This window comes from Eptesicus fuscus, chromosome 3 (assembly GCF_027574615.1).
Source record: "Eptesicus fuscus isolate TK198812 chromosome 3, DD_ASM_mEF_20220401, whole genome shotgun sequence".
Lineage (NCBI taxonomy): Eukaryota > Metazoa > Chordata > Mammalia > Chiroptera > Vespertilionidae > Eptesicus > Eptesicus fuscus.
In genome coordinates, this window is record NC_072475.1 from 58,581,166 (window position 1) to 58,593,220 (window position 12,055).

Below are 12,055 nucleotides of genomic sequence, written 5' to 3' on the forward strand. Positions count from 1 at the left end.
CCTGGGATAGGGTGGGAACCAGGTGGAGGGGTACAGAGGGGAGGAAGTGGGGGACATCAGTAATACTCTCAACAATGAAAATAAATTAAAAAAAGAATTTGCTACTGGTCAGTGGCTTTCAACTATAAACTAATATTTATTTTTTCATCCAAATAAAAAAATGTTAGAGATGTAAATATTAATTATATCAACACTTAACTTTATTTTTCTCTCAAAAGCAAAATAAGAAAATGATGAAAAATATTGAGGTAAGTTATTTAATTAAAATAATTATTTAGCTTCACCTTACCCTAAATTATAATTAAATTTTGTCAAGGATTAATAGATTTTCAACAAAAATTTAAGGAATACGAGATAGAAAAGGCTTAGAGATATAATTAAAATCACAGAATTTATTATAAATCCATAGTTTTGACATTTCACAATTGGAGACAGCAATCTGGTAAAATAGAGCACTGAAACTGAACACTACAACACCTGATCTGCCACTTGTTAACTAATAATATGTGGGCAAGTTACTAACCTCTGAGTCTTTTTTTCTCATCTTTAAAACTTCAAAAAAGTGCCCAGCCGGGTGTGGCTCAGCGGTTGAGCATTGACCTAGGAACCAAGAAGTCACCGGTTCAATTCCCGGTCAGGGCATATGCCCGGGTTGCGGGCTCAATCCCCAGTGTGGGTGTGTAGGAGGCAGCCAATCAATGATTCTCTCTCATCTTGATGTTTCTATCTCTCTCTCCCTCTCCCTTCCTCTCTGAAATCAATAAAAATATATTTAAAAAAAATAAAAAGAACTGGACTTAAAAGAGAATTCTTAAAAAAAAAACTTCAAAAATGATGTTTTAAGATTAAATGAAAACACATGGAAATGCTGGTTCTCATATAAAAGGTTAAAAATGTAACATCAACTGAAAATTCTGAATCAAATTTAATTTCTTTTATCATTTAAAGTTAAAGTACATTTTCCTCAGTCTTAGGAATTTTTTTTCTTAGTATAAAATACATTATCACATGTCTTGTAAATTTTATATTTATAGCTGAATATTTCTTCAGTCATCAGTATCACTTCCTGAATCACTCAGCTGCAAATCATTTCCTAAAATAAAAAAATAGCAAAACTGTAATAATGAAATATTTATATTTAAATATTTAATATACTTATTTTTATAACAAATATTATATAAAAAGTAATCCAAGTGGTCCTATTTAGGCAACATTTTGTCATTAATAATCAGACTGTTGATCCTACAATTTATTCATATCATTAGTAATTTAAATAATTAATACTATCTGTAAAGAAAAAATACACCATCAATCTTCAGCATAGTTTTAGTATCATCTGGCTTCTATATTAGTCTTCTTTCACATACCAACATCACACTTTTTTTATATCACTGATTTAATTACATCAGGAAATTAGAGAAAATACAGTTTAGAAGATCGGACTATATCATTTGGAAGAGTGCAAAAATTATATAATTTTTTACCCAAAACGTCAAAATATTTACATAGTGTTTGTTAAGGGTAACTCATCATTGATTCCTTTTGTAATTCACCCATGTGATTACAGTCATGAAATGTACATTCCAGTGGAGGAAACAGTAAAAAAAAAAAATAAACAAATATCTACACTAATAAAAGGGAAAGATGCAAACTGACTGTACCTCCGCGATGCCCACCAGCCAACCAGGAGTGTGTATGCAAATTAACTCAACAAAGATGGTGGGTTAATTTGCATGCACAAGTGCCCAACGGCCAGGGGCGTTCCGCACCACTCCAGCAGCGTGGCCTTTGGGCAGCGTGGGAAGGCGGAAAGGTGGCTCTGGGCTGGAGCAAAGGCCCATTCTTGCACGAATCTTCATACATCGGGCCTCTAGTATAATATAATGCCAAGTAGGTATAAATACTATGAAAATATAAAGATGGGTATGGAGCCTGGCCAGCATGGCTCAGTGGTTGAGTGTTGACTTATGAACCAGGAGGTCACGGTTGGATTCCTGGTCAGGTCATATGCCTGGGTTGCCGGCTCTATCCCCAGTGTGGGGAATGCAAGAAGCAGCCAATCAATGATTCTCTCTCATCATTGGTATTTCTATCTCTCTCTCCCTCTCCCTTCCTCTCTGATATATATATATATATATATATATATATATATATATATATATATATATGCATATATAATAAATAGAGTATATAAATATGTATAATAAATAGAGTATGGAGAGAGAGAGATGAGAGGTGCTACTTTATATAGGGCAGTTGGGGAGACCTCCTTGAGAAGTGACATTTGACTAGAGATCAAAATTTAAAAATAAAGTCAGGAAAATATGGAGATGGGTAACTGCCCAGGCTCAGGGAACAGCACATACAAATGCCCCAAGGCAGAAGCAAGTGTGTTGTGTTCTCTGACTATGAAAAGGCCACTGTGGCTGGAGTGAAATGAAAGAGGAGAATGATAAGAAATGAGGCCAAAACGATATCAGTTGTTTTTTAGGTCATGGTAAAAACTTTGAATTTTGTTTGAAATGGGAATTCATTGGAATAAAGATCTGGGAGTCACTGATTGCAGGGGTTTATCTGAAATTATGGGATTGGACAAAATCATTTAGGTAGTAAGTTAAAATGGTTAAAAATATTCTCATATTTTTAACTCCTCCACAATCAACAAAATCTGGCATATTTTGAAGTTAATACACAGTTTAAGAGTAGATTTTATGAAGAGATTAAAAATGGCGACAGAGTAGGAGGATGCTGCACAGACATGCTCCCAGGAGCAAGCTGGAATTACATCTGAAATATGGAAAGGCTTCCTGAATAATCAATGGAAAACTCACAGGAGAGAACCTGATACCCAAGGACCGAAGGTGGAGACGGCATAGAGACTGGGAGGAGAGGCGGAAGCATGAAAGGGCTGACCGGGCACCCACAGATAGCAACTGAGTTCAGAGTAATGATGGTAATAATGTTCAACAGTATGAAAAAAAAACATAGTAACTATGAAAAAAGAACAGTCTGAGATAAAGAATGACATAACACAAATAAAGAACACATTGGAAGGAATACATAGCAGATTAGGGGAAGCTGAGGATTGAATCAGTGAATTAGAAGACAGAGTTGAAAATATCATTCAATCAGGGAACCAAAAAGAAAAAAAAAACAATTAAAAAACAGGAGGACAGCTTAAGGGAGCTGTGAGACAATGTGAAAGGCAACAATATTAGAATAGCAGGTGTGCCAGAAGAGGCAGAAAGGAAGAAAGATATAGAGAAGGTGTTTGAAGAAATAATGGTAGAAAACTTCTCTAACCTGGTAAAGGAAAAAGTCACACAAGTTCAGGAGGCACAGAGAACCCCAAACAAGAAGAACCCAAACAGACCCACGCCCAGACACTTCATAATGAATCTTAAAGGCAGCAAGAGAAAAGAAAACTGTTACCTACAAAGGAGTTCCCATAAGGCTGACCCCTGATTTCTCATCAGAAACTCTACAGGCCAGAAGGGAATGGCATGAAGTACTCAAGATAATGGAAAGCAAGGATCTGAGACCAAGATTACTATATCCAGCAAGGCTATCATTCAAAACAGACGGTCAAATAAAGAGCTTCCCAGACAAAAAAAAAGCCTAAAGGACTTCATCACCACCACGCCAGCATTACAAGAAATGCCAAAGGGATAGCTGTAAGGGATTGCTGAGAAGAAGAAACAGAGAGAGAAACCTAGCCATAAAGAATTAAAATGGCTATAAATAAGTAACTCTCAATAATAACCCTAAATGTAAATGGATTAAATGTTCCAATAAAAAGGTGTAGGGTAGCTAAATGGATACAAAAACATGACCCAACTATATGCTGTCTACAAGAGACCCACCTCAAAACAAAAGACACACACAGAATGAAAGTTAAGGGATGGAAAAAAATTTCCCATGCAAATGGAAAAGAAAAAAAAAAAGCTGGAGTAGCAATACTCATATCCGACAAAATAGACTTTAAAAGCATCATGATAAGCAAAATAAGCAAGTCGAAGAAAGATAAATATCATATGATCTCACTCATTTGTGGAATATAATGAACAACATCAACTGATGAACAAAAATAGAACCAGAGGGGGGGAAATATTCTAGAATATAATAGAAGTAATCCTGTTATTTGAAGACTTTTAATATTTCCTACAACTTTTGTGATATCATACTATGTTAGTACTGTTTTGGTAATATTATTTTACTTAAAATCCTTTTATTCTTGAAATATTAATGTTTATTGCATATAATATTATTATAGGTAAGATCATTTTCTTGAATAATTGGTGTTTATGGCATGTAACATTATCATATTTAAAATAGTTTTTCTTGAGATATTAATGTTTATTGCATGTAACATTATTAAAGATCATTTTTCTTGAAATATTAAGGTTCATTGCATGTAACGTTATTATATTTAAAATCATTTTTCTTGAAATAAAAAAAAAACCTGAAAAAAAGTAGTTTTTATGCAATCTACAAGTTGTTGTAAGGCATCTCAGTCCATTACCTGAACTCCAGAACTGATTACATCATTTGATAAAGAAATCTGCTAAAGCTTTTTTGTGTATCTGGTTCCCATGACCATTTTCTTATTTTCATTACTTAAACTTCCACTTATTGCCTTAGCTAGTTTGTCTCAGTGGATAGAGCATCAACCAATGGACCAAGGATCCTAGGTTTGATTCTGGTCAAGGGCATGTACCTCAGTTGCATGCTCAATCCCAAGCCCTGGTCAGAGCAAGTGGGGAAGGCAACCAATAGATGTCTCTCTCTCTCTCACCTCGATGTTTCTCTCTCTGTCTCTCCCTCTCCCTTCCACTCTGTCTAAAAAGCAGTGGAAAAAATATCCTCGAGTGAGGATTAGCAGCAACAAAAAATTTTTTCCACTAATTACACAACTATTGAATGGCATAAGAATGTTAAACTTGATGATACCTGTAACAGGAGTTTCTCAAGTGACACAAACCCAAACATCCTGAATTCTACTTTTCTTACTAGACTTCATGCTATAGAGGTTATATTACCTACCATGCTGTTAAAATGGTCAGTTTTGAAGATATAAGATTAGCCTTTGAATATGGGATGTTTAGTACAGGCAATATTTTTAATCAAAATGGTAATTATGACTTGGGGAAAAAATAGTTTCCCATAGCAAATGCATTCAGACACCTAAACCAATGCTTTTTAATGAAACCAATACTGCCCCCTAGGAGATGTTACAGAAATTTGCATGAGGGGTTGCTTATGCAGGTGATTTGCAAATTGCTAGTGGCATTCAGTGGGAGAGTAATTTAGGGATGTTAAATGTTTTGCAATGCTGGGGCCAGTCTTATACAATAAAGATCTCTTCCACATTCTGTAACACTTGAAAGTCCAGTGGGATATTCATGTACTAGGAAGAAATGTTTATCATTTTAAGGCCATAACCAAATTACATTTTTATAAACTAAAAGTATTCTTTTGCACAGATTTAAAATTCACTTACAAGGATGTAGCTATCATGTAAACTGAAAGAACACTTTATTTTTGTTTTTCTTAGAAGCATACAAAGATTTTTTTTAATAAGTTGGGAAGACACATAAGTGATCTCAATGCTGCCCATTGTATTTGGGTGAGCAATACAGCACCTCAGTAGGAAAAATCTATAATAATGAAAGTATAATATGCAAATCGACCAAACAACTGAACAGCAGACTGTCCGGACAACCAGCCAAGGTGGGTGCGATGCGATTGGTCTGGGGGCCCCACCATTGCCCCGCAGGGGGAGGTCCAGCCACCAGCTGGTGGGGCGATCAATTTGGGGGGGGACTCTGCGATTGCCCCAAAGAGGGAGGCCCAGGCTACCCTCTGTGCAGCGATTGATTGCGGAGCCCCGGCCAGGTGGGCGGGGCCTCCCTCTGCTGGGCAATCGATCTGGGGGCCCCATGATATGGGGCCAGCGACGACGCTGTGGCGGGTGTGCAGGGCCAGCCAGCGATCGTCCCACAGAGGGAGGCCCAGGCTAGACAAGCGATCGCACCCCACGCCTGTCGCCCGCAGAGGGAGGCGACCGGTTACACGGGGAGGGAGTGGGTAGAACCACACAGATGGCAAGCAGTGGCAGCAGTGGGGATGGGGCAAGCTGCCGGCAGCCGGGGGAGGAAAGCCCCGATACGCCCTGATCACCGGCCAGACCTAGGGACACTACTCAAGGGGTCCCAAATTGCAAGAGGGTGCAGACCGGGCTGAGGGACATTCCCCCCACCCCTCCCCGCTGCCATGTACAAATTTCATGCACTGGGCCTCTAGTTACATATATATATATATATATATATATATATATATATATATATATTGTAAATAATTCTTTATTGTTTAAAGTATTACATATGTCCATCCTATTTTTTCCCCCCAGTGACTCTCTCCAGCCTGCCCCTGCACCTCCCCAGGTTCTCACCACTCCACTGTCTGTGTCCACGGACCATGCATATATGCATACAAGGTCCTTGGTTGATTACCTCCCACCCACCCAGCCTCCCCCACCTTCCCTCCAAGATTCCGCACTCTGTTCCATGCTTCTGTGTCTCGGGACCCACTCCGTTCCTCAGTTTATTTTGTTACTTAGATTCCACATATGAGTGAGATCATATTATACTTGTCTTTCTCTGATTGACTTATTTCACTTGGCATGATACTCTCCAGGTCCCTCCATGCTGTCTCAAAGGGTAAGAGATTCTTTTTTTTACTGCTACATAGTATTCCATAGTATAAATGTACCACAGCTTTTTTTGAGTGGATATATATTAATTTATATAAATTATTTTCATTTTGTCTTAATGTTATAATTAATTAATAATTTTAAGACAGTAAGGGGGATTAAAAAACATCTGTTATAAAAGAGGGTACTGGATTTGATAAGGTTGAAAAATGAGATGATTACAGTAATAGTAGGGAGAGCTTATTTTCTCTTATTAGGAAACCTCCAGTTTGGATAAAATATATTGAGAAAAGAAATCCCAAGTGGTTACTACTGGTATAACAAATCACTACTGACTTTTGCATGTAATTTTTGTATTCACAACCTTTCCAATTCTTTTATTATTTCTATAGTTTGCTGATTCTCTTGGATTTTCTATGTAGAAAATTATACTGTCTATAAATAAGGAGAATTTTATTTGTTTCCAATTCTTATAACTCATTTCTTTTATTTTTTTATTGTATTTGCTAGAACTTTCAATACAATGTTGAATAGAAATCATAATATTAGTCCTCCTTGTTTTCTCCTGACTTTAGTGAATGAGAATGCTTCTAGTTTTTATTACCATAACTAAAGGCCCAGCACATGAAAATTCGTGCATGGGGAAGGGGGGCGTCCCTCAGCCCGTTCTGCTCACTCTTACAGTCCGGGAGCCCTCAGGGGATGTCCTACTGATGGCTTAGGCATGCTCCCTGTGGGGAGTGGGCTTAAGCCACAGTCTGGCCTCCCTCTGCAGGAGGCAAATGGGCCAATCAGGGGAAGGCGGTGCCCCCATCACCACTCAGCTGCTGCTGCTGCTGAAGGCCACAGTGGCTGCCTGCCCTTGGCCCTCACAGCTGTTGCGGCTTTGTCCGGAAGGATGTTCAGCTATCCAGTCTAATTAGCATATTATGCTTTTACTAGAGGCCCAGTGCATGAAATTCATGCACGGGAGGGGTCCCTCAGCCCAGCCTGCACCCTCTCCAATCCAGGACCCCTTGGGGGATGTCTGACTGCTGGCTTGGACATCCCTCTTGCAATCCGGGACCGCTGGCTCCTAACTGCTCACCTGCCTGCCTGCCTGATCGCCCCTAACCACTCTGCCTGCTATCTATAATAGTATAGAATATTATAGATGTTTAGTGGTTTTTTTTTTTAATAGTTCATTTTTATGAAGTTAAAGAAATTCCTTTATATTCAACCTTTGGTAAAAGTTTTTAAATTTATAAATACTGAATTTTGTTAAATTCAAATTTGCTGAAATGATCATATGGCTTTACTCCTATAACCTGTTAATGTGGTGAATTATATTGATACTATTTGATACTATTTCAGATACTGAATACTTCTTACATTTCTGTGATAACCTTCATTTGGTCATGATTTAGCTTTGCTTGTTTTAAGTAGTACATTGGTCATTCAGTTCGCTAATATCTTATTTAGTAATTTTGCATCCTTGTTATTAAGCGAAACTGATCCACATTGCTTTTTGTCTGTACAGTTTTGCTATTGAAATTATTCTAGAATTATAAAAAAAAAATGGATCACTTTTCCATACTCTGAAACAGTCTGTAAAACAATTATTTGTGAAACTATCTTTAGTTTTCCAGTATCTTGGGAATTTGGAAATAGGGTGGAAGATAAAGACACATTAGTTTCTTCAGGCTTTCCATTTTTCTTTGAGTCAGATTTGGTAAATTATACTTTTTCTAGAAAACAATCTACTTCTATGCCAAATTTACTGGGACATATTTTTTATATAATTCTCATAACTCAGAAAATAAAAGCATAGTATAGCTATAATTTTAACCACTTTTTCATTACTAATATTGTTTATTTTGTGCCTTTTCTCTTTTTCTTCTTAGCCCTTGTCAGAGGTTGGTCTTTTTTATTAGTTTTCAAATAAATTACTTCTGGTTTTGTTTATCCTCTGTTCCTTTTTTTTCCCATTAGACTACTTTAAAATCTAATCTACATTACTTTCTTCTGCTTTCTTTAAGATGTTACAATTTTCTAGTTCCTCAAAGTGAAACTTTTACTCATTTATTTCCAATTAAAAAAATTTTGTGAGGCTATACAACATTTCCTTATAAGTACCATGGCTGCATTCCAAAATTGCTGAGATATACTATTTTTGATTCTGCTTAATTATAAATATTTTATAATTTCATGTAGGTTCCATTTAACATGTAAGTTATTAGGCATGTGCTTTGAAGTTTCTAAGCATGTATTTAAAATGAATTTTTATTAATTATTTATGTTTTTATTGTAGTATAATCATCCTACCTAATAAAAGAGTAATATGCAAATTGACCGCACCTTCGCTAGGCCCAAGCCACGCCCACCAGCCAATCAGGGCAAGTATGCAAATTAACCTAACCAAGATGGAGGTTAATTTGCATACCTAGGCGCCCTGAGCGGCGGATCGCAGAGTGCCAGAGCAGACCCTCTGCAATCAATCACAGGGAGCTGGGGGTTGCTTCAGCCTGGTGCTTTAGACTTTAGGCGTGAGAAGGGGCCAAGCCTACAATCAGAGGTGCCGGGGGAAACCCCTTCCCAAGCCTAAAGCCTGGGGCTGAGCCTGCAATAGGAGGTTCCGGGTGGGGGGTTGAGGTGACGACCCCTTCCCAAGCCTAAACCTGTGGCGGAGGCTTTAGGCTTGGAAAGGGGCCGAGCCTGCGATCAGAGGTTCCGGGCGGGGGGTTGAGGGGACCCCTTCCCAAGCCTAAACCTGGGGCGGAGGCTTTAGGCTTGGGGAAGTGCTGGGGGGAACCCCTTCCCAAACCTAAAGCCTGGGGCAGAGGCTTTAAGCTTGGGGAGGTGCTGAGCTTGTGATCGGAGGTTCTGGGGGCGGGGGAGACCTCTTCCCAAGCCTAAAGCCTGGGACCGTGGCTTTAGGCTTAGGAAGGGGCCAAGCCTATGATCAGAGGTGCCAGTGGGGAACCCCTTCCCAAGCCTAAAGCCTGTGGTGGAGGCTTTAGGCTTGGGGAGGGGCCGAGCTTGCGATTGGAGGTGGGGGGGACCCCTTCCTAAGCCTAAACCTGGGGCGGAGGCTTTTGGTTTGGGAAGGGGCTGAGCTTGGGATCAGAGGGAAGGGGAAAATATCAATGGAAACCTATCCTTAGGTGAGGATAAAAAGAAAAAGAAAGAAAGAAATGTCATATCCTATGATAGACACATCTTGAAAATGCTTAAAGAAAGTTGTCATTTTTTCATGGTGAAGGGACTGGAGTCCGTGTTGATGAAAATACCTTGGCAGCTGTGGTGATTGGCAGTGGCTGCAGCAGTGGGGTGATGGGGCTGGCGCCTTCCCCTGATCAGCCCGGTTGCCTCAAGCAAAGGGAGGCCAGATTGAGGCTTAGGTCATCCATAGGACATCTCCTGAGGGCTCCCAGTATGTGAGAGGGGGCAGGCTGGGCTGAGGGACCCCTCCCCAGTGCACGAATTTCGTGCACCAGGCCCCTAGTATAAAATAATCAATAAAATATGAATTCTTCAAAATGTGTTATTTCCCTAATCTAGTAGGAATTAGTTTCTATAAATGTTTTACATATATCTAAAACAAATCCCACTTCGCAGTTTTGGATTGTAGGATTCTATATTTACTATTAGAATAGGTATGGCAATTATGTTGTTAAAAGATTTTATATGTCTTCACTAAATTTTGTCTGCTTGATTATAGATGCATTAATATTCTACTATGATAAAGACTTATCTATTTCTCCTACTTATGTCAATTTTTGTTATATATATATATATATATATATATATACACACACACACGTATATAACTACATATTTTAATATATATGAACATATGTGGTAAAGACATATTATTATGGTATACCAATTAATAATTGTTTATCCTCCTAGTGAATTAAACCCTTGTCATTATTTGACCATTCAAGAAATCAGATGCTCCAATTTTACCTCTCAAGTTAGAAGTAATAGCTTTAAAGACATAAATAACTAGAAGTTCAAAAGACCTTTCCTGGTCCCTAATTAACGCATAGTCTTACTCTCTCTGCCACCCAATTTGGCTCTTTTCTTGTTTAATGCTGTAATTAGGCTAGAGCTAGTCAGTCTTTCCTAGATGCTTACTTTATCATTATTAATTTACACAGTGAGAGTAGTTTTAAAGATAAGTCCCATTCTCCCCCAGAGAGTATCAACCTGCATGCCTTTCCCGGGCATCTACTATGTATCAGGTACTGTGCTAGGTGCTAGCATTCAATGATAAGCAAAAATAAAGAAGACTGATGTCCTCCTGGAGCTTATACTTTGGAATAGAGCAAATCACACAAATAAATATAAATGGATAAATGTGAAATCTGATATGAAAAAGCTATTACTCTGAAGGTCTATTAAAAGAGGGATCTGACCTTATCAGGAAGGTCAAGGAAGGCTTTCTTGATAAAGAAAACTTTGAATTTTAACCCAGAGGAGAAAAAGTTAACTACATGAAAAGCAAGAAGTATTTCTGGATGAATGGACATCATTTAAAGGGTCCTGATGTGGTCAAAGGGTTTAAGTATAATGACAAAAGAAGGCAAATGTTGCTATAACACAAAGAGAAAGATCATTATGTTAAAGTGTTTTGTTGCTATCCTAAAAGAATTACAAACTATTAAAAAGTTTAAAGCAGAAGAGGTGATAAATCATTGTTTAATTATGAAAAGATCAATATAGCTGCAATGTACACAACAGATAAAAAATGGGTTTAAATAGATATGGGGTGAACCAATTAGAAAGTCACTGCATAGTTAAAGCAGGAAACAAAGGTGTATTTAACTAAAGTGATAGTGGCAGTGTAAGGACAAAAAGAGGTCGCTCCTTTTATTTGCTGCGGCCTTTCCTAATTTATGAGAAGCACCTAGTAATTAAACTCCAAGATTGGTGGCTCCTTTGATTCAAACAGCTCCTCTGTTCAAGCTGAGGGTCAAGATAAGCTATCTCAAGGCTTCATTCTTGCATCCCCCTCTCCTCCCTACTGTTTTTATAACTCAGGGATAATTCGCATCAAGGAGTCTCTAGTTAGTAGAAAGTGCCTTTCCTCCTCCCTTTCAAACCCAAGCTTCCCCCTTTTGAACTTTTTGTAAATTTTGCTCTAAGCATGTTTTACAGGCTTGGTAAAAATATTGATAAGACACCTCCTTAGAACATTTGCCAGACTGTCTCCTGGAAAGCAAACAAACTACAACTTTTCAAGACAAACCCCCTGGTATCTGCTCAACTTCAACCCAAACCCTCTTCCTTCCTATGTGGGATCACTATGTTGGACACCATTTAAGATTAGCAACAGCCACTGCTTAAAAGAGCAAGCCA

General features: G+C 38.3%; 1 protein-coding gene across 1 annotated transcript in view; it reads right to left on the minus strand.

The window, feature by feature from the left end:
- Nucleotides 1-928: 928 nt before the first annotated feature.
- The window catches only part of EAF2 (ELL associated factor 2), a 40,985-nt gene continuing 29,858 nt past the window's right edge, over nt 929-12,055 (minus strand). The window contains 1 exon segment of the mRNA XM_054711780.1: nt 929-1,093. Coding sequence (XP_054567755.1) covers nt 1,047-1,093 — 47 coding nt within the window. The 3' untranslated portion in view covers nt 929-1,046.